Genomic DNA, 21,836 nt, shown 5'->3' on the forward strand with positions numbered 1-21,836 from the left:
TCACATCGCTATTCTCGCGGTCTGGTCAAATATGATCCCCTAACAAAGTCTCTAGCTTCATTTTTCCAACATCGTTGGTCTACAAGAAAAGTTCCTTGTATTCAAAGTTTGATTTCGCATATCTAAAACAAACCTACCACCTTGGATCTACTACTTGTTTGGAAGAGATGAGAAGAGAAGAGCTTTTCTTTTCTTTTGTTTAAGATGCGTCCATTATAGTTGTGTCTGAGTTCAATTGTTATTTTTCCACAGAACTAGTTGTAATTCTATCTAACTTAATATATATCTATTAATATTGTTAACTAATTGTCTATATGGAATTTTAGTTTTGTCCTAGAGTATATTAGGAACTGGGATTATATATGATTACTAGTCAAAACAAGAAGTTAATGACTACTATCTACATAATCATGAAAGCAGTTTGACTGAATGTGTGTGGAAAATACGAGAAGGAACAATGGAAAGGTTTTGAAATGCCAAAACAGTAAGAAAATTAAAAAGAACAGAGATCGTGTTTAGGGTGATGAAGATAAGGTAAGAGTCTTTATCCATCAGCCTGAATGCTTGCCCCTGAAGCAAACTTGCCCTAACATCTCCCGATACATTGTACTATGACTGCTTGGCCGTAGAACGTTACTTTTTTTTTTATCACATTGTCCAGTCTCTTGTCTCCCTCTTAGCCCAACAGGCAAGAGAACAAAGAAGAAGGAGCAACGAGGAAGAAGTCGACAATGATGTCGTGAAGAGTCAACAACAAAGACATGAAGACATGAGTCAACCAGGAGTTGGGCTTTGTGTGTGTTTGTAATAATATTATCATTGGGCTATTAGTTAAGTTAGGCCCAGCAGAACAGTAGAGTGTTTTGTTTTGACTAAGTTAAGAGAGAGGAGTGTTGTGTTGGTTATTGTCTAGCTAAACTAGAGTCAGAGCCGTTGCTAAGTGTTGTTAAGTGTTGTGAACTTGTGATGTTAAGTATTGTTGTTAAAGTCCCATGACTTGTGTAAGAAAGCTACTAAGTAGGAGTGAGGTCTAAGTGAGTCTAGTGGTGCAAGTGTGTGGTAAGAAACCACTATAAATATGTGTAAGTGTTGAAATGTAAAAGTATATTTTGATCCAATAAAGAAAATTAAATGTGGACATACGAGCAGAGTTCTTGTTCTCTCTCTTAAACAACAAAGTAAAAACAGAGATATTAGAGAGTGAGAGAGAACAAATTTGCAAGTGATGCAGAGATGGGTGAATGTCAACAACAATGCATCTATGACACTTTACTGAACCAAATTCATGAGGTGGTACTCATATTACGGGATTTTTCTGCTTGAAAGAAACCTGAATGGATTCCCTAGTTACCTAGCATACAAAAAAACAGCTACATTTGTCTTTTTGATTGGATCTCAAAGAATGAGATGAGCAACAAACAGCTTCATACATGATCGGGAGTAGTTGGCAAAGGGTTGGGACTAGTTTAGATATCAGAGTTATTAATATATATTTCCCCAAGTGGAAGCTTTGGAATTAAAGTCATCTAAACTTTTGTCCAGCACCAGTTATGCAACGTTCCTACAATATGCACACTACAACATTTACTAGTTCAAGGACCAGAAAGGGCTAAATCCTCAAAAACTTACTCCTTCTCATGCTGCAGAACACTCTGAAGATCTCAACCAGAGAATTTGATTCAGCTAATTTAGGATTCAGAACTGAGCTCTTATCTTGTTATCCTCTTCTTGAATATATTCACCAATATACAATATACAATATACAATTTCTATATCTAAGAAGATTCAGAATTGGTATATAAAAAAAAAGGGCTTAAGCCGGTAAATTTCCATTGATAAAAGTGATCAACAGTTAAAAGAAGGAGGGTCAAAAACACTCATATTTTAACTTGTTAAGACAGCTAAATTAGGGTATCAATAATTGCCTCATGAATCCACACGCTGATTGCATACTTTGGCCAAATTGATCTTCTTGCGGCTAAACTCATCAGAAATATAAACCCTCAAAAAATATACCAAATTTTCGTTAAAGTTGCCTCCTCTTCTCAACGGAAGGGTTGGGATTTACTTACTAAAGATGCGTGGAGGAGGAGTTGAAATGACTGGAGTAATATAACATGATCAATCCATATATACTACTATGATTCTTGATTACAATCCATATATACTAATATGATTCTTATTAACCCACCCATTTTCTCTTATGTTTGTTCTCCAAGCAACTCACTTGGACTTGGCTATGTTACCCTTTGCCTTGTTCTTCTTCTTCATCTTTGTGTCTTTCATCAGCCTGCTCACCTCCCTCTGAACCTCACTCTCTTCCACTTTCAGCTCCAGTGCTATCTTTCGTATATTGTTTTCCCCACCATGTTTCAACGCTGCTCGGTAATAGGCCCCAATCATCTCATCATCCCACGTGGTTTTTGACATTTTTTCTCTCTTTTTTGGTTGATGTTTTTACTAGTCTAGAGGTAATGAAGAAGAATCAGAAATTTTGATATATATAGACTAAGAAGTAAGAAGGAACACACACAAAATGAAGATGGCGATGATATATAAATTAAGTTGCCCTCACTTCATGTCATAAAAATATATTTACCGTGAATAATAAATAAAAGTAAAAAAAAAAATATTGAAACTAACCGACTTCGCTCCGAGTAAATGTGGTCCTAAGCATTTTTATTTTCTTTAATTTTAACCCAAAATTCATTAAAAATGTTTTCACACCGATACCTGAAACCCCATATTAATTATTTGTTCACATACGAAAACAATGGTAAAGATGGGAACTATCGATCACTTTCACTTCCTGACAGATAAATAAACTAATTATACATTTGATATAAATATATAAAACACTTGCGGAAGTAATATGATAATATGCTAACCGTCTGCGACTAAGTGTGGTCCTATGCATTTCTCTTTTTGGATTTTCATCATGTCGAATTAGATCGATGAATTCCAAGGGAATCACATACGTCACTAGAACTTGATCGGACTATGGTTTGTAAGAAATCAAAGGAACTTACTAAATAGTTATAATCACATTATAATATGTACATGTTTCTTAACTATCCCTATATTCACGAAAAATCCTTAACAATCATAAATCAAGGTTAACATCACGTATCGTAGTAGACTATATGATATGATGTAAAAGCAAACTTGGGAAAAAAATGAAAATATGGGTAAATGTATTAGGGGTGTAAAAATCAAAATCGTAACTTTACCATATTTTGATTTTTGTACCTCACATTTACCTATATTTTAACTAAAAACATAAAATTTGACTAATTAATCAAAGATTCCAGCTGTTTAAAGAAAAACATAATAGTTAAAATTTTCATTTTTACTTAAAATATAGGTAAAATGTGGGGGTCTAAAAATCATACTCCCTCTGTTTCATATTAACTGTCGTTTTAGGATTTTTCACACATATTAAGAAAATCATTAAATTTTCTATCTTACCCTTTATTAATATAGTATACAATTTTTTCTATTGGTCAATACATTAAATCAGTAGGGATAAAATTGAAAAATTTACCAAACATCTACATTGGAAATACAAAGTGACACTTATTTTTAAACAAAATTTACAGTCTAAAATGACATTTAATATGAAACCGAGGAAGTAATATAGTAAAGTTATGATTTTGATTTTTATACCCCTACATTTACCCATATTTTGAGTTTTACCCAAGTTTGCTTTCACATCATATCATACTACGTGATGTTAGCCTTGATTTATGATTGTTAAGCATTTTTTTTTTTTTTTGGAAAATTGGGATAGTGAAGAAACCTATACATACTGTACTATAATCTGATTATATTTATTTAGTACTGTGATTTAATACCCTTACATCACACATATTTTGATTTGATACTCCCACATTGACCCATATTTTGATTTTTACCAAAGATTGCTATCACATCACAGCATAGTCTACAACGCCAACGAGATGTTAACTTTAATTTACGCTTAGGAGTTAGGACCACATTTACTCGGAGAGAGAAGTTGGTTAGTTTCGATTCTCGTTTATGGCTATTGGCTAATAATGAGTTCAAATTTTATTCAAGGTGAAAACTAAAAATGACGTGCAAAATGCATGTAATGTAAGTATGTAACTAGGGATAGTTATTCAAAGCAAAGAGTTTTATTTTCTTTATGCCCATATCTGGGTTTTCGTCGTATCAGCGCTGGCTATAGCCCAAGTGTATATTATGCCTAAAACACAAAAAGAAAAAAGAAAGATATTTTGGCCCACTAACAAAACACTAAAAGAAATTTTTTTACAACATATTGTAAGTTGTAACATAATACCACCACGAGTTTTAAAAAATTGATGCCCCATAAATTGTTAATTATCTTTTGAAAGGTAATACTAGGTAAACTGAAGTAAAATTAGTAAAAGAAAATAAAATTAAGTATAATTCGGTGAAACTGGTAGAACTGAAAGAAAACAAGGTATAATTAGCAGTCTTGGTAAAACTAGGTAAAACAAGGTAATACTAGATAAGAAAAGTAAAACAAGATAAAACAAGGTAATACTAGGTAAAGGAAGTAAAACAAAGTAATACTAGGTAAAAGAAGTAAAACAAGGTAATACTAGGGAAACGGAAGTAAAACTAGTAAGAGAAGATAAAACTAAGTATAACTCGGTAAAACTGCTAGAACTAGAATAAAACTAGAAACAACTGACGTAAAACTGGGTACAACTATTAGTCATTTAGTCTCGTGACAAATTGCTTGGATTATTTTCCATGATTCTATTGTTTGTTAATATCTCATAACCAGTTGAGAAAACGACAGCAATTCTTTGGAATTAAATTGCTGTTTTATGATTTAAGTAAAACTCGTAACACTAAATTAAATATAGTAAAACTAGTAAAACAAAAGGAAAACTACATAAAGCTAGTAGAACGGAAGTAAAACTAGATAAAACTATTAGAACTGATGTAAAACTAGTAAGAGAAGGTGGAATTAGTAAAACAAGGTAATACTAGGTACACTGAAGATAATACTAGTAAGAGAAGATAAAACTAAGTATAACTAGGTACAACTAAAGGAAAACAAGGTACAACTAGCAGTCTTGGTAAAACAAAACAAGATAAAACAAGGTAATACTACGTACAGGAAGTAAAACATGATAAAACAAGGTAATTCTAGGTAAAGGAAGTAAAAGAAGGTAATACTAGGGTAACGAAAGAAAAACTAGTAAGAGAAGATAAAACTAAGTATAACTCAGTAAAACTGCTAGAACTGGAGTAAAACTAGATACATATGACGTAAAACTGGGTACAACTACTAGTCTCGTGACAAATTGCTTGGATTATTTTCCATGATTCTATTGTTTGTTAATATCTCATAACCAGTTGAGAAATTGTTGTTTTATGATTTAACTAAAATTCGTACGCTAAATTAAATATAGTAAAATTAGTAAAACTAGGTAAAACTATGAGAACTGAAGTAAAACTAGTAATAGAAGGTGGAATTAGTAAAACAAGGTAATACTAGGTAAACTGAAGTAAAACTAGTAAGAGAAGATAAAACTAAGTATAACTCGGTAAAACTGGTAGAATTGAAGGAAAACAATGTACAACTAGCAGTCGTGGTAAAACTAGGTAATACTAGGTAAAAGAGGTAAAACATGGTAAAACGAGGTAAATGGAAGTAAAACTAGTAAAAGAAGATAAAACTAGGTATAACTCGGTAAAACTGCTAGAACTGGAGTAAAACTAGATACAACTGACGTAAAACTATGTACAACTACTAGTCTCGTGACAAATTGCTTGGATTATTTTTCATGATTCTATTGTTTGTTAATATCTCATCAATAGTTGAGAAAATGACATCAATGCATTGGAATTAAATTGCTGTTTTATGATTTAAGTAAAATTCGTAACACTAAATTAAATATAGTAAAACTAGTAAAACGGAAGGAAAACTACATAAAGCTAGTAGAGCGGAAGTAAAACTAGATAAAACTATTAGAACTGAAGTAAAACTAGTAAGAGATGGTGGAATTAGTAAAACAAGGTAATAATAGGTACACTGAAGATAATACTAGTAAGAGAAGAGAAAACTAAGTATAACTCGGTAAAACTGGTAGAGCTGAAGGAAAACTAGGTACAGCTAGCAGTATTGGTAAAACTAGGTAAAACAAGATAATACTAGGTAAAAGAAATAAAACAATATAAAACAACTGGGTAAAGGAGGTAAAACACGATAAAACAAGGTAAACTGAAGTTAAACTAGTAAGAGCAGATAAAACTAAGTATAACTCGGTAAAAACTGGAGTAAAACTAGGTACAACTGACGTAAAACTGGGTACAACTACCGTCTCGTGACAAATTGTTTGGATTATTTTCCATGATTCTATTGTTTGCTAATATCTCATCAAGAGTTATGATAACGACAACAATGCTTTGGAATTAAATTGTTGTTTTATGATTTAAGTAAAATTCGTAACACTAAATTAAATATAGTAAAACTAGTAAAAGAGAAGAAAAACTACATAAAGCTAGTAGAATGGAAGTAAAAGTAGGTAAAACTATTAGAACTGAAGTTAAACTAGTAGGAGAAAGTGGAATTAGTAAAACAAGGTAATACTAGGTAAACTGAGATAAAACTAGTAAGAGAAGATAAACCTAACTATAACTCGGTAAAACTGGTAGAGCTGAAGGAAAACTAGGTATAACTAGCAGTCTTGGTAACAACTAGGTAAATGAGGTAAAACAAGATAAAACAAGGTAAACGGAAGTAAAACTAGTAAGAGAAGATAAAACTGAGTATAACTGGGTAAAACTGCTAGAACTGGAGTAAAACTAGGTACAACTGACGCAAAACTGGGTACAACTATTAGTCTCATGATAAATTGCTTGGATTATTTTCCATGATTCTATTGTTTGTTAATATCTCATAACCAGTTGAGAAATTGCTGTTTTATGATTTAAGTAACATTCGTAACACTAAATTAAATATAGTAAAATTAGTAAAACTAGGTAAAACTATGAGAACTGAAGTAAAACTAGTAAGACAAGGTGGAATATTAAAACAAGGTAATACTAGGTAAACTGAAGTAAAACTAGTAAGAGAAGATAAAACTAAGTATAACTCGGTAAAACTGGTAGAACTGAAAGAAAACAAGGTACAACTATCAGTCTTGGTAAAACTAGGTAAAACAAGGTAATACTAGATAAGAAAGTAAAACAAGATAAAACAAGGTAATACTAGGTAAAGGAAGTAAAACAAGGTAATACTAGGGAAACATAAGTAAAACTAGTAAGAGAAGATAAAACTAAGTATAACTCGGTAAAACTGCTAGAACTGGAGTAAAACTAGATACAACTGATGTAAAACTGGGTATAACTACTAGTCTCGTAACAAATTGCTTGGATTATTTTCCATGATTCTATTGTTTGTTAATATTTCATCAACAGTTGAGAAAACGACAGCAATGCTTTGGAATTAAATTTCTGTTTTATGATTTAAGTAAAATTCGTAGCACTAAATTAAATATAGTAAAACTAGTAAAACGGAAAGAAAACTACATAAAGCTAGTAGAACGGAAGTAAAAGTAGGTAAAACTATTAGAACTGAAGTAAAACTAGTAAGAGAAGGTGGAATTAATAAAACAAGGTAATATTAGGTAAACTGAAGATAATACTAGTAAGAGAAGGTAGAATTAGTAAAACATGGTAATACTAGGTAAACTGATGATAATACTAGTAAGAAAAGATAAAACTAAGTATAACTCTGTACAACTGGTAGAACTAAAGGAAAACTAGGTGCAGCTAGCAGTCTTGGTAAAACTAGATAAAACAAGGTAATACTAGGGAAAGGAAATAAAACAAGGTAATACTAGGTAAAGGAAGTAAAACAAGGTAATACTAGAGAAACGGAAGTAAAACTAGTAAGAGAAGATAAAACTAAGTATAACTCGGTAAATTTGCTAGAACTGGAGTAAAACTAGAAACAACTGACGTAAAACTGGGTACAACTACTAGTCTCTTGACAACTTACTTGGATTATTTTCCATGATTCTATTGTTTGTTAATATCTTATCAACAGTTGAGAAAACGACAGCAATGCTTTGGAATTAAATTGCTGTTTTATGATTTAAGTAAAATTCGTAACACTAAACTAAATATAGTAAACTGGAAAGAAAAATACATAAAGCTAGTAGAACGGAAGTAAAACTAGGTAAAACTATTATAACGCTTTTGCATCAAAATTTTAGCTCCGGATTGGGCTTGCGTCATATTTTTCATTTTGTGCGTGTTCGTTTCTTCGATCATAGTCTATTAATAATGGCGGGAATATATTTGACTAATATAGTTTTATTTTTTAATATTCAATTAATTGAAGACCCCCATATTTTCCTTCTGCTTCTCTTATGTTAATACTTTTGTTGGAAATGCTACATTCAACCCTTGAGCTTCATTCATCTTTCAAAATTCAACCAATAAAACAGTACAGTAGTTGGAGATTTGAAATATCAAATAAAACATGATAGAAAATATTTATGACTAAAATTATCATCATCACGTTCTATACAAAAACTTTATAGAATTTGGTTCTTTTAGTTCTTTCTTTTTTAAGTAAATGTAAAAGTTTAACGATAATGAATGTGATTTTAAAACCTGAGATAAATTAAATATAAAGTTTTGAAATAGTTTGAATCCGCTAACGTAACACTTTCCGAAATAGAGCTTGTCTTTTGATATTATTGCTCGATGATAAGTTATACTTTCAAAATCATTAAAGTTTGCATCCATGGGGATAATTTCCAAATATGTAACATTTTAGAATCAAAAGTTTGGTTTGACTTAATTTCGGTTTTTATGCCAATCATAAGTACCAAACATTTCTTAACTCATCTTTTCTTGTTTTTAATGCCACCAAATAAAGTTGTTGATTGAGATTGACCGTATTTGTTCAAGAACGCTTAAAACACCAAAACATGGGAAGCACTTCTAGATCATGTTGTGGTAACGTCCGAAAAAGAAAGAAATAATAACAACCAGACCGATAATTTTTAACTAACCAATTCAATTTAATACAATATAAGCAAATTCCACAGATCATACCAACCAGGAGCTCGACTTTGATCTCCACCAATATAACTTTAGCTAGGAACCACGATTCATTTACCTTGATTTTTTGATTATTTTTATTAGCATTTGCATGTTTCCATTTAAGATTTACGTTTATAATTTGAAAACATTACTTTGGTTATATAAACATATTCGACAAGAAATTGAACGTTTAAACCCAAACACATGCCGTACGTAGAACAAAACCAGTCAACACGTACACAAAACTATTCAAAACATTCTGAAACTTGGTTAACTAATTGAAACGTTCAGTGTATATGTTTGTCTGAAAAAAAAAAAACAAAACTAAGTACTATATATACAAATCATACTAGTAGTTATTTTCATTAACTATATATGATCGATCTAGTTGTAGATTGTATCCGTGTATTGATTGTTTCAATGTAAGAGCTGGTATGACATTCAATCTTAATTAAAATCGTTGTAGTTGTGTTATATTAAAATGGAATTAGTTGACGGTCGAGTATTATATTCATTGCAATCAAATTGTGATTGACTGACATCTTTTAAAAAATTAGGGTTAATCTTAATCATATTGCGATTAACCGGTAAAAGACTTCGTATCTATTTTATTGTTTTTTTCGTTAACCGAAATTCACATACGGTATTTGAAGTTGTCGACGATTTGTGTAATTAATTGACGCAAATAAATAAGATTAGTATGACGAAAGAAGGGTATTTACGTCATTCCAATACTCTGAAAATTTCAACGATTTGTATATATCATTAATGACGTAAAATAAATAAGATTAAAATAAAAACACAACAACCAGAAATGTTTTTTTTTATAAAAAAAAACTGAAATTGAAAATGAAAGAATCTGTAAAAGGTGGAAAGAAAAGTTCTTGGCTTTACTTTTTTTTTTTTTTTTTAATCTCCTCGCCTCTGTTTTTTTTCTCTTCTTCTGTTGCCACTCTTTCAAAAAATCTCTTCTTTCTCGTTTGGTTCTTCTTTTAATTTGTATTCTCAGCAGAAGCAATCTCTCTTAACTCAAGTTTCTGTTTTATTCAACCTCCGAGAAATCTTCAACTCTGTCTTGTCGTCTAGTCACATTTGAATTTTTTTTGTTTCCCCAAGCTCCGAGGAGATTTTAGTCTCAGCTTCTTCTTCTTCCTATGCAATCTTCGTATGAATCTACTGAAATCGATTAGAAAATGGCGAATCGTGGTTATAACCTGCGTATCCTTTTATACTCTTCTTTGGTGACATATACATTATTGGAAACTTAAACCTGAACACAAAAAGAAACAAACTTTATAAAGGGAACTTGGGGTAGTTATATCACTGTAGCATTAGGGTTTATCTGCGTTTTGGTTTGGTGGTGGGGTTTTTATGTTCCTTTTTGGTGGTAATTTGTTATTTAACAAGTTTGAATTTTTTCATGAAATTTTTCTTATGGGTAATAATTTCATCTCAAAAACAAAGCGAGATCAGATGATAGAAGACAAAAAAAGACATTGCTTTTGGATTTTCTCTGTTTGTCTTTGATATTGATTTGTCTGTAAAAATAGCTATTTTGGTTTGTTCTTGACTTCGATTTTCGAAATTAGAGGAGTTTGTGGCACATTCCGGAAATGTGAATTGTCTAAGTATCGGAAAGAAGTCATCACGTCTTCTTCTTACTGGTGGAGATGATTACAAGGTCAACCTTTGGTCTATCGGCAAGACCACTTCGCTAATGGTATGTTTTCACATTTCTCTATTTTTGTAATTTCTTCATCTTCGTTGGTCTTTATATGCAATCTTCCTTTCAAAAGTTTTTAACTTTGTACTTTTATAGCCATTAGTTTTGGTAGAAGAATGATGATATTTTCTTTCCCGTGTTGTTGGCAGAGTCTTTGTGGGCATACAAGCCCGGTTGACTCAGTAGCTTTCAACTCCAAAGAAGTTTTGGTGCTAGCTGGAGCTTCTTCAGGTGTGATAAAGCTGTGGGATCTACAAGAAGCAAAGAGTAAAACTGATTGATTTCTCTTCTCATTTATTATCCCTTGAGACTAGTATATTAGAGGCACTGGTTATATTGGAATTTTAAGTCCTGTGATTGATGAGTTTGTTTCAGATTATGAGGTCTAATATATTCATTCGTGCTCTTGAAGTGTAGTGGTTCGAGCTTTTACTGGACATAGAGCCAACTGTTCTGCTGTTGAGTTTCATCCATTTGGTGAATTTCTTGCATCCGGATCCAGTGACACAAATCTAAGGGTTTGGGATACCAGAAAGAAGGGGTGCATCCAAACATACAAGGGTCATACTCGTGGCATTAGCACTATCAAGTTTAGTCCTGATGGTCGTTGGGTAGTTTCTGGAGGACTTGACAACGTTGTAAAGGTGTGAGAGTAGCAGTATCAACAAGTGGAGCTTGCGCATTGTTTTGTTCCCTAATGATTGTTCTAATGACAATTTCCTCTTTATTGTACTCAATAGGTATGGGATTTGACTGCTGGAAAGCTCTTGCATGAGTTTAAGTTTCATGAAGGACCTATCCGTTCCCTAGACTTCCATCCACTTGAGTTTCTCCTAGCCACAGGTATGAGTTTTTTATTTTTCTTTTTATGCGTTTTAGAGCTAAAGTGGTGGCAGCTGCCGGTTAATTGATAGTTTCCTATTTGCATCCACAAGTCTTGTTTTGAGGTTTTCTGACTTCATATACTGCCCTTTCGCATTCAGGTTCTGCTGACAGGACTGTGAAATTCTGGGATCTGGAAACGTTTGAACTGATTGGATCTACTAGACCAGAGGTACTTGACCTTGTGTTTTGCTATTAATCTGTCTGTTTTGATTTAGCATTGGGTTCACTATTGTCAACCTTCTTCCTGGCATGTGGTGTCCTTTGTTTCACAGGCTACTGGAGTTCGTGCAATCACTTTTCATCCAGATGGGCAAACTCTTTTCTGTGGATTGGATGATGGCTTAAAGGTTTTGACTGTCTTTGTAATCAACTACACTGCTTAGATTATGTCAAGTATCAATCATTGATATCATAAGTTCATGCGCAGGTTTATTCATGGGAACCAGTGATTTGCCGGGATGGAGCTGATATGGGATGGTCAACACTTGGTGACTTATGCATCAATGGAGGAAAGTTCATTGGTTGTTCATACTACCGAAATTCTATTGGGATTTGGGTCTCAGATATATCGGTATGTAAACCTAATGTGATTGTCCATACCTTTATGTGAAAATTGAAAGTTGAACGTTTTAAACAGGACTGCGTTCATTTCCTTTTTCCTTTTGTTTTAAGCAGCAACTTGAGCCATATGAAGCTGGATCTGAGGATAAGAAAGGAAGCATGGTGAAAAGATTCAGTGTCTTGGATGATCAGTCGTCTGAGAGAATGGGAAATGGTCCAAGGTGCAGTTCATCCCCAGATTATGAGACAAGAGAGATAAAGAACATATACGTTGACTGTGAGTGAATGTTAATTTTGTTTTTACGCTCATGTTCTTTCAAGTTTGGTATGACGGATCTATGCTAGGCCTCCATCTGTCAGTATAAATCACATCTGATGTAAGAGGGTTATATAGTTTTGCTATCTTGGCACCTGAATGAATGCTTGAAAAAGTTTTTTGACTTAGTCAGAAGTGTTTTTAATGTAGACCATTGCAACTGTAGTAGGAACTCTTGTGATCAGCAACAAAGAAAGGTATCTAGACTTTAAGCTTGTTGTCACAAAATATAATGCCATGGAATTCTTTGTTTATATCTTACTGCATGAAACAAAGTAGTCTTTACTCTTTAGACTATACTTGGTGAAAATGGCATGTGACGTTTTGGCTATGATGTTCGTTTCTGGACCAGATCAACATATTTTTTCTATGTCATTCACTTATGTGTGCTCATTCCTTATGTTTGGTCTGATTTGAAATCTCTTTGTTTAAAGCCACAGGTGGAAATTTGAATGTTGCGCAAAATACAGGATCTCTGAAAGTGACATTGCCTTTGGAATCAGGAAAAGTAGCTACTATGGCGAGTGAGAAGCAGGACGCAACATATTTTGGACAAACAGGAGATAAGTATTCTAGTATGCATAGTGTTGTATCTCGAGATAGTGATAGTGGAGAGGAATCTTCTTATCCAGAAAGGGAATCTATCACTTTCTCAAGAACTAAATCGGGTATGTTGCTAAGACCAGCTCATGTAAGAAAGGCGCTAGCAAAGTTCGAAGAATCAAAGCAGTCAGTGGTTGTTCAATCCAGAACTCGGAAGAACAGCGGACTTGATGTTCAAGAGGAGCCACTCACTCGAAGTTTGTTCCTTTCAGAACAGAGTGGTAGTAAACCATTTGATGCGGAAGAGTCTACCATCAAGGGTATTACAGACAAGTTTGAAAAAGTTTTATCATCGGAACCACCAACTGATGAAGCGAATCGTAGGTTCCCTATTCTCAGACTTAAGTTTCATTAAACATTAGCTGTCAGATATTTGATTGATCTTAAGATATCTCTGCAACCTTGCCTCAGGTATGCTTCTTAAACCACCTCGTGTACAAAGGTCATCGAATAGCGAGTATCATGAGTCAAAACGAGCAATATCTGTTGATTCTGGTACTTCTGACAACAGCAAAACTGGGTTGGAGCACTCTAGAGACTATGACTTGCCTGCAGGTAAAAACTTTTATGTAAAGAGGATTCAAAATCAAACTGACTAATTAGACATTTTCTGCTAAGAAAGTGTGATTGGCTTCGTGTTTTGCACTCTGTCATATATAATTGAATTGAATTTACTTCACATTGTTCATCATCTGTAGTCTGTTATGGTTCACTTACTTGGTTTTGCGGCAACAATCAATTACTAATTGGCTGGCATAACATTTATATCATGTAGACACTGAACACCCTGGAGGCAGTAGAGAATTAAATCCCATGAAGATTGTTGAAGGAGGTTAGGAGTTCAGAACTATTTATGTCTTGGTTTTTCTTTGGTAACCATTTAAGTTGGCTGGTTATAGTTTCCCTTTAAATTTCTATGTTTGCAGTAAAAGTTGTCTCAGGGAGGACACGCTCGTTGGTTGAGAGGTTTGAGAGAGGAGAAAAAAGTACTCATACCGAAGCAGCCAGTACCACCATAGCTCAAAACACTAATGCGGTGCAGGAAGATCCGCATACAACATCAAGACAGACAGGACAAACAGCTGTAATATCAACACGACGAGCTAGGAGTACTCCAGCCAGAGTGATGCCTGTTGTTCTCAATAGGGATAGTAACATGACATCTAATGAGCCTCCTTTAACACAACCAGCTAGGACTTCTTCCGTTCCAGTGATATTCAGTCAAGCTACTAGTGTCACATATGATGAGCCTTCTGTAACACAACAATCTAGAACTTCTCCCTCCCGGAGATTGCCTGTGACAATCAATCAGGCGACAAATATCGCATCTAATGAGGCTTCTGTAACATCAAGGCGACCACGCAGGACTTCTTCAGCACGAGTAAAGCATACGTCACTCAGTCAGGCAATGGACATGACATCTCATGAGTGTCCTGTAACATCATCACGTTCATCTAGGATTTCTCCAGCCCGTGGAATGCCCACAAAACTAAATCAGTCTTATGTGACATCTGATACATCTTATATAGCATCCAGGCACCGAATTAGTCCAACTACAATGCTGGCTACACCCACTGTGATTGATCAGGTAGCCGACATGGCGCTGAATGAGACACATGTAGCACAAATTCAACCAGCTTGCGAGAACTTACCGCAGGTACGTTATATTGATTACCCTAAGCAACTAGAGTATTGTATACATGATAGACGTAATTGATTTTTTTGGTTTGTGCAGAAGGAAGAGCCTCAAATATCTGGGAGGGAAAATGATAGTGAAATCACTGATACTCTAATGCAAACTCATGATGAGTTCTTAAGCACTCTTCAATCGAGGTTGGCAAAGTTACAAGTAAGCTTTCTTGTTTCTTTTCTGTTATTGGTCCTGACCATTATTTGTTTTAGTATTAATTTGCAAGTGGTTGACTTCTCAACATGCAGATTGTAAGACATTTTTGGGAGCGTAGCGATGTTAAAGGCGCCATCGAGGCATTGAGAAAGCTGACAGATCAGTCTGTGAGTATCTCAGATTCTCAGTAGATTACTCTTTTCTTTGATGTTTGGATGTTTAGATAAGCTAACTCATAGATACCGGGGACAGGTTCAAGCAGATGTGATCAGTATTCTAACCGACAAAATAGAAATTCTCACATTGGATATGTTTTCTCAATTGGTCCCTGTCCTAACAAGCTTATTGGGTAGCAGGACAGAGAGGTAAACATATTTTATGATGATTCCACCTTGGACCATATTTTTCTGCGGTTGAGCTGTAACGCAGTAAGACCGATTTGCTGATAAATATTGTCAGTTCAAATGGTAAACTCAGTAGTCCTCTGGTTTTATGACTGAGGAAAGAAGAAACAGATTCTTATAGACTCATGCGTTTTTCTGTTGTATTGTTAAATCTGAGATAGTTGCATGGTTGTGCAGGCCGGTAAATGTCTCCTTGGATATGCTCTTGAAGCTTGTAGCAGTGTTCGGTACAGTTATACGCTCAACTGTCTCAGCTCCACGAATTGTCGGCGTTGATCTTCATGCAGATGAAAGGTATTCTACTTCACGCCACTCTCTGGAACTACAAGTAGTGTGCTATGTTATTTCTCATTTGTCAAGATAAGGAAATAAAACACAATATTGCAGGCTACAAATCTGCCAAATATGTTCTGCGGGATTGCACAAGATTCAAAGGATTCTTCTAGTTCTCGCAAGGTAAACATCCTAAGCATCCTGCTTTCATCAACTTCTTAATGACTAATTTTGGCGGATTCTTTGTTTATTTCCCTTTTCTTGGCTCTCTTTTCTTCGGTCTGTATACAGAAGAGGCGGTCTAATAACAAGAAAGGCTCAAGAACTAAACCTAGTTCTTCAGGAGCCATAATAGCCACAGGCAAAACCATCAATAATCATATAACTGCTCGGCAAGTTGTTGTAATGTACATTGCAAAGAAGCGTCTTGTGTCTCTTGTGTCCAATCTCACTGAGGTTTTTATATATGCGAATTCATATATCATATAGAGAGGCAGAGTCTTCTGCTGCAGCCTGCAGGAAGGAACTATATAGTCCCAGAAGAAAATACTTGGAAGCTAATGGTTGTTGTAAATCATTTTTTGGCCTAAGTAGCTTCAATTCTTGATTTGTTATTATTCCGTGGAACTGCAACTCATATTGATGTAATTCTAAGTTTTAGTTTCCTAGCTGATGTGCTAATGCCTAATGGGTTTCTGTAGTCTTCTTATTTGTCTACAATATATTCTATAACTTAACTGGTAAATTAATATTCTATAAACTTTTGACACACGAAACAACAGTTGCAATATGCAATTGTATATATCAATCAGGATTTACTTAATTGACAGCCAAAATGGTAGCTCTAACCAAACCAATCGCTATGTGTCTGTGAAGTGTCATTTTCCATTATACTTTTGTCCTTTGGTAACAACTAACAAAAGAGGGGACACCCTGCATTTATATTTCACTAATTGCTTAACAGTGTGGTAGATTAACAAGTAATCAATTGAAAGCGTTACAACTCTTCCTTTTTTGGGTTATTCGAAAACATTAGTCCTAACCTTTTCACCATTTTGAGGATTTCTTTAATCTCTAACGTCTTACATGAGTTTTATTTATGATAAAAAGTTACCTGTTAACCATCTAAATATCTTTGAAAAACGTGCAAACTTTGTTATTTTTTTCCTTACTAACTTAAAATTATAAACTCCTCACACGTTTGACAAGGATTTTAGTCTTAACGTTTTAACCCTTTCGTTGTTTTGGGAATTTTTTTCAAACTTTTTTCTTATTTGTTTGAATATTTGATGCTACCTGAGTACCTTCTATGCTTACAATCATATGTTAAACGTACAAACAAACAAATATATAAAGTATATTAGATAATAACCCGCGCTACTAGCACGGGAATTTTTTTTTTTATTTTGTTATTTGTTAATATTATGTTTATGTTGTATTATTCATTTACATGTTATATAATATAGTACTATATGGTGAATTTTGATTCATATTAAACTACTAATAGGTAGGCATGGAAACTACTACCGATACCCGTATTGGACCCGTTGTTTGGTTTGTATCCGTCCCGAAAAAAGGTACCCGCAACATTAGGATCGAGTGAAGGATATAATAATTATATTATCCATGAATAATGATTGAGTATTGGATATTAATTTAATTTTTGAGCGTCTCGTTACCCGTCTCATTATCCGTTTTATTACCCGACTCATAAATACACGTCAATATTTTGTAGAATAATGTTACCAGCGTGAGAAAATATTTATGTAAATTTGGATTTGTTTGTTACAAATTAATAGTAGAAAATTTATTAATTCTATATATTTTACAAAATCATATATTTAATTTACTTAACGTCATACTCTGATTTTGACTCGTAGTTGGTACTACTATTTTGGTTTGATGCAATATCAAATTCGTTAATTATACATTCGGTAAAGCCAAAAAAATCCAACAAAACATGTATTGACCCGTGATTTGGTATTACAAATTGATGTGATCGTGTTTAGAGATCTTAATATACCAAATTTACAAATTGAAGTTATTGGTATAACATGTTATATATTAATTTTATAGGTGAAAATTACAATTAGGTTATGTATATTATCAATATTATACACTTAGTATTTTTTATATAGTGAATATTGTGTATAAACAATTAACTTTTAGCCAATTAAATAGTTTATTATTATTTCCTAAGATTTATGAAACAATAAATAGAGTTTTATTATGTTGTAAACATCTCCTTCTCTGTTTTATTATTTGTTTTCTAGGGTCTCTATATTTTGTGTCTCTTGTAACTAAAGATCCTATCTTTCTTTCTGACACAAATTGGTTTCATCATTTTGACCTTTGTCGATTTTAATTAGAACCAGACTCTGTGTTCTCTATATTTTTCGTAAACAAGAGAGAGAGAGAGATTGTACAGTATATATTATTCCGTTTCTTATATGCTTGTCAATAAATTTTTGCAATCAATGAGAGCTTTTATAAAAATCCTCGTGTAATTTAACTCTGCTTTAGATCTAAAAAACAATTAATTAAATTTTCTTTTTCTTGTTTTAAAAATTTGGCTTTAGCCGTTTCGTTTTCTCTCGGGTCCCAGGTGATTTTGTCGTCTTCTTAGGTTAGCTTCTTTTGTAATAACACAACCTGCCTCCTGAGAGAAGCCATCTCTCTTGCTTCTGCTGTTACAAACTTTTTGCTGTTTTCTGGGAAAATATTTCAGTTTTGTGCATTTTACATTGCTTTGTGTAATTAGTAGTTCTCTTTCGTAATGTTGGTTCTAAATTTGATGATTTTTCTTTGTGTATATCCAGACTGAGATAAGTCACATGCATGGTCTTTAGAATAATCAGTCTGTAAGACGACTGAGATTTAGTGACCTGTGTGAAGGTCTCTCTTGTTCTCGGTTCTTGGGAGAGATAACTCAAAGGCAGTGTGGTGTCTGGTGAGTTTTCTGAAAGATTTTAAAATTTTCCTGCAAAAATTGGACTTTTTTAAGGAGAATTTGGTTTCTTTAATTCTGTAGCTGGATAGATTATGGAACATGGTTTACCGTCTATGAAGTCGTTCAAATCATTGAAGTCACTTGTTAAGAAAAGAACCAATTCTCAAGAAGTGGTACAATTAGCTTTGTTTCACTTTGTATAAAACCTCAGATTATGTTCCGGATTCTAACTACATAGCTTTGAATCGTGGTGTGTAAAAAATGCAGAGTAAATCAGGGTGGAAAATGAAGCCCTTTATAGCTCTCATATGTACAGCACTTTTGATCTTTTGGTATAAAACCACTAATATTCAGTTTGAACAAACTGCGGTAATAATAATCTTGGAAACCAATTTCTATATATCTGTCTGATCTCTTTGGATGTTGCCATTTGATTATTTGATACTGTTGTTTCAGATAGAAGAAACTGATTATCCTTTTGACATGGCAACGGTAACGTTTTCGTCTCCTATTCTTGATTTGTTATGTATTTACCTGTTTGATAAGTAAAGTTCACTTGTTGGATGGTGTTCAGGAATCTGAAGGAGTTGACAATAAATTAAAAGGCTTGCCTCAGGGAATCATACAGCCTAGATCAGATCTTGAACTAAAGCCTCTTTGGTCTAGAAGTAGTCTGAGGTCAAAGGTTAGAGGCACCAAGAATCACAGGATATGTAATAGAAGATCTCTGTAGCTAGAGGAGTTTCTGATGTTTTGTTTGTGATTGTGATTCACACAGGGTGTCGAAATGACTAACCGTAACTTGTTGGCAATACCCGTAGGAATTAAGCAAAAGGGTAATGTTGACGCTCTTGTAAAGAAGGTATTTGGAATCTTTGCTTGAGTTGAGATCCTAATCCTAGGCATTGAAGAAACAGATACCTCTTAACATAAAAGCTCTTGTGTCTCAGTTTCTTCCGGCGAATTTCACCATTGTTCTTTTCCATTACGATGGAATTATGGATAAATGGCGGGATCTAGAGTGGAGTTCAAAAGCCATTCATATAGTTGCTCAAAACCAGACTAAATGGTACTTCAACTTGGGATATCTAATTATATAGGATGATAAATAGTTTTTTGGTAGAGTCTTCTAAGTACAAATGTTCAACTGTGTAACATTGGTTTATGAATTTTCATCTCTTGATTTTAGGTGGTTTGCTAAACGATTTCTCCATCCGGATGTTGTATCGATTTATGACTATATTTTTCTTTGGGACGAGGATCTTGGAGTAGAGAACTTCAATCCAGAGAGGTTAAATTTGTTTTTCTTAACCTAACTCTATAGTCCTTTTACTACAAGGAATCATGAGCGTCACAAAACTAAGTGACACTATTTTTCTGCAGGTATTTGAAGATAGTTAAATCAGTGGGACTGGAGATATCTCAACCTGCTTTGGACCATAACTCGACTGAAATACACCATAAGATCACACTCCGTTCTAGAACAAAGAAATTTCATAGGTTAAAGATCTTCATTTAGGAGAGTTTGGTTCTTTTTGAAAATTTTTGTTTTCAATGCATTTGGTGCTTATAATCAACATGATGTTTAAAAAACGCAGGAGAGTTTACATCAACAGAGGCACTAAAAGGTGTTCTAATACTAGTGCAGATCCTCCTTGCACAGGGTAATGGTTTGGTTGGCCATGGAATAAAATATTGTTGGCTATATATATATACAGTATATATTGATACATTTGGCTCTGTTTCCTCTGTTTGTAGATTCGTTGAAGGAATGGCTCCGGTGTTTTCGAAAGCTGCTTGGTTTTGCACTTGGAATCTTATACAGGTAAGTTTTCACTCTGCGGTTGTTTATCTAGAAATTTACTGACCCTTTAGTAATTTTTCATTTGCGGACATTTTGGCTTTTGGTTTTTGTAGAATGATTTGGTTCATGGATGGGGAATGGATATGAAACTCGGCTATTGCGCACAGGTAATCTTAATAAACCACAAATTTTCATTCAGGATATTTGGTACTGATGATCTTTTTGCAAATGAACAAACTAGTCCTTGTAGCTCTAAGAGCTCAGTTCTAGTTCTGAAATATGCATAGTTTGGCCTTTCTTATCCTATTGTCTTTTAATTCATGATCCGGTTTGGATACTGTAGGGAGACCGGACGAAAAACGTAGGGATTGTGGATAGCGAGTATATCTTTCACCAAGGCATTCAAACTTTAGGTGAAAGTGTTCATCCTGAGAAGAAGGTGATAATCTTTAGAAAGTGAATATGTAAAAAGCACTTGTTTTGATCCGGAGATGGCCACACAATTTTCTAATATAACCGTTGTTTTATAATATTTGGCAGACCAGAGCTCGTGATGTTGGCACCAAGGTAAGTCTTGTCGACACAGAAACATTCTCCATTACCAATTCTTTTGGTCTATAACTAAAAGAGAGCTCACCCACCTTTATGATATTCTTTTTTCGTCCATATATAAAGAAACAAGGCCATACAACCTTTGATTCAAGAACTGAGGTGAGTAAACAACAATCGAATCCTCAATCAAATTTGTTCAATAAACAACAAAAGTTAAGCATCATAGTGTGTTGTGTCGTTTGGTGAAACGAGTAGATAAGGAGACAATCGACGTGGGAGCTCCAAACTTTTAAAGAAAGATGGAACAGAGCAGTTGACGAAGACAAGAACTGGATCGATCCGTCGGCATCAAGCTCGATGACGACGAAAAGGAAGAGTAACGGTAATAACCGAAGACTAAAGCGTGGTGGTAGTAGTAGTCACCGAGTAAAGCATAAGAGAAGTCAAGAGACATCAACAACACACAAATAGCAAAAGAAGGATTTTTTATACACATAGATAATGTTTTCTTCATCTCATTAGTTTAAAAATATTATTAATTTATTATTAGAATTTCCTTAGTTAGTAGAATATACAGTATAGCTTTCTTGAGAAATATAAAAAATGTCATGTCCATTTTATTCTTTCATCACTCAGCTAACTACTTCTCTAAATCAATTAAAAGTGACCCTTCTCTCCTAACATATTCTAATTGAACCAATAATAACAAATGAAAAGGTCTTTGAAGGTAAAAGAATAAAAAAGCTATTTACTGTTGGGCCAAAGCCAATTTCCAACTGAGAGACTTGGTTGGACCAGAAACTATATAAAATGAAAATGTGATGTAGACTCAAAATCTCAC

General features: G+C 33.8%; 3 protein-coding genes across 8 annotated transcripts in view; all 3 read left to right on the top strand.

The window, feature by feature from the left end:
• Positions 1-126, top strand: part of LOC104755354 (putative F-box/kelch-repeat protein At1g13200) — a 7,847-nt gene extending 7,721 nt beyond the window's left edge. Inside the window, exon 2 of the mRNA XM_010477714.1 lies at positions 5-126. Within this exon, the coding sequence (XP_010476016.1) occupies positions 5-126 (122 nt within the window). The remainder of the gene's footprint in view (positions 1-4) is intronic.
• Positions 10,004-16,460, top strand: LOC104755355 (katanin p80 WD40 repeat-containing subunit B1 homolog). 3 transcript variants are annotated; one of them, XM_010477715.2, is made up of 19 exons: positions 10,004-10,296; positions 10,668-10,798; positions 10,951-11,068; positions 11,219-11,445; positions 11,542-11,644; positions 11,785-11,855; positions 11,959-12,033; positions 12,114-12,257; positions 12,362-12,524; positions 12,998-13,486; positions 13,578-13,721; positions 13,942-13,998; positions 14,093-14,823; positions 14,902-15,015; positions 15,105-15,179; positions 15,265-15,377; positions 15,594-15,710; positions 15,804-15,872; positions 15,981-16,460. In XM_010477715.2, exons 1-19 carry the CDS (start codon positions 10,272-10,274, stop codon positions 16,039-16,041), a joined length of 3,027 nt encoding a protein of 1,008 aa, XP_010476017.1. In that variant the 5' UTR covers positions 10,004-10,271; the 3' UTR covers positions 16,042-16,460. The 3 variants fall into 3 exon arrangements, with proteins under 3 accessions (XP_010476017.1, XP_010476018.1, XP_010476019.1); XM_010477716.2 differs by having other exon boundaries at positions 13,004-13,486; XM_010477717.2 differs by lacking the exons at positions 10,004-10,296; positions 10,668-10,798 and having other exon boundaries at positions 10,986-11,068; positions 11,214-11,445.
• LOC104755357 lies at positions 18,024-21,614 on the top strand. 4 transcript variants are annotated; one of them, XM_010477721.2, is made up of 17 exons: positions 18,024-18,315; positions 18,509-18,639; positions 18,721-18,812; positions 18,907-19,008; positions 19,096-19,131; positions 19,214-19,324; positions 19,418-19,501; positions 19,590-19,708; positions 19,829-19,930; positions 20,023-20,139; positions 20,238-20,303; positions 20,398-20,464; positions 20,557-20,610; positions 20,787-20,882; positions 20,984-21,010; positions 21,119-21,154; positions 21,251-21,614. In XM_010477721.2, the coding sequence occupies exons 3-17, from the start codon at positions 18,732-18,734 to the stop codon at positions 21,464-21,466; spliced, it is 1,314 nt and encodes a 437-aa protein (XP_010476023.1). In that variant the 5' UTR covers positions 18,024-18,315; positions 18,509-18,639; positions 18,721-18,731; the 3' UTR covers positions 21,467-21,614. The 4 variants fall into 4 exon arrangements, with proteins under 4 accessions (XP_010476023.1, XP_010476021.1, XP_010476020.1 ...); XM_010477719.2 differs by lacking the exon at positions 18,024-18,315 and adding an exon at positions 18,327-18,416; XM_010477718.2 differs by lacking the exon at positions 18,024-18,315 and having other exon boundaries at positions 18,335-18,639.

Source organism: Camelina sativa, chromosome 17 (genome assembly GCF_000633955.1).
Source record: "Camelina sativa cultivar DH55 chromosome 17, Cs, whole genome shotgun sequence".
Taxonomy (NCBI): domain Eukaryota; kingdom Viridiplantae; phylum Streptophyta; class Magnoliopsida; order Brassicales; family Brassicaceae; genus Camelina; species Camelina sativa.

Excerpts from the sequence above, each read along its gene's own strand:
- LOC104755355 (XM_010477715.2), top strand. The coding sequence starts at position 10,272 with ATGGCGAATCGTGGTTATAACCTGC. Across the intron at positions 12,034-12,113 it reads GATTGGATGATGGCTTAAAG|GTTTATTCATGGGAACCAGT; the intron begins GTTTTGACTGTC and ends GTTCATGCGCAG. Across the intron at positions 15,016-15,104 it reads CGAGGTTGGCAAAGTTACAA|ATTGTAAGACATTTTTGGGA; the intron begins GTAAGCTTTCTT and ends CTCAACATGCAG.
- LOC104755357 (XM_010477721.2), top strand. The coding sequence starts at position 18,732 with ATGGAACATGGTTTACCGTCTATGAAGTCGTTCAAATCATTGAAGTCA. Across the intron at positions 19,502-19,589 it reads TTGACGCTCTTGTAAAGAAG|TTTCTTCCGGCGAATTTCAC; the intron begins GTATTTGGAATC and ends CTTGTGTCTCAG. Across the intron at positions 20,304-20,397 it reads GCAGATCCTCCTTGCACAGG|ATTCGTTGAAGGAATGGCTC; the intron begins GTAATGGTTTGG and ends CTCTGTTTGTAG.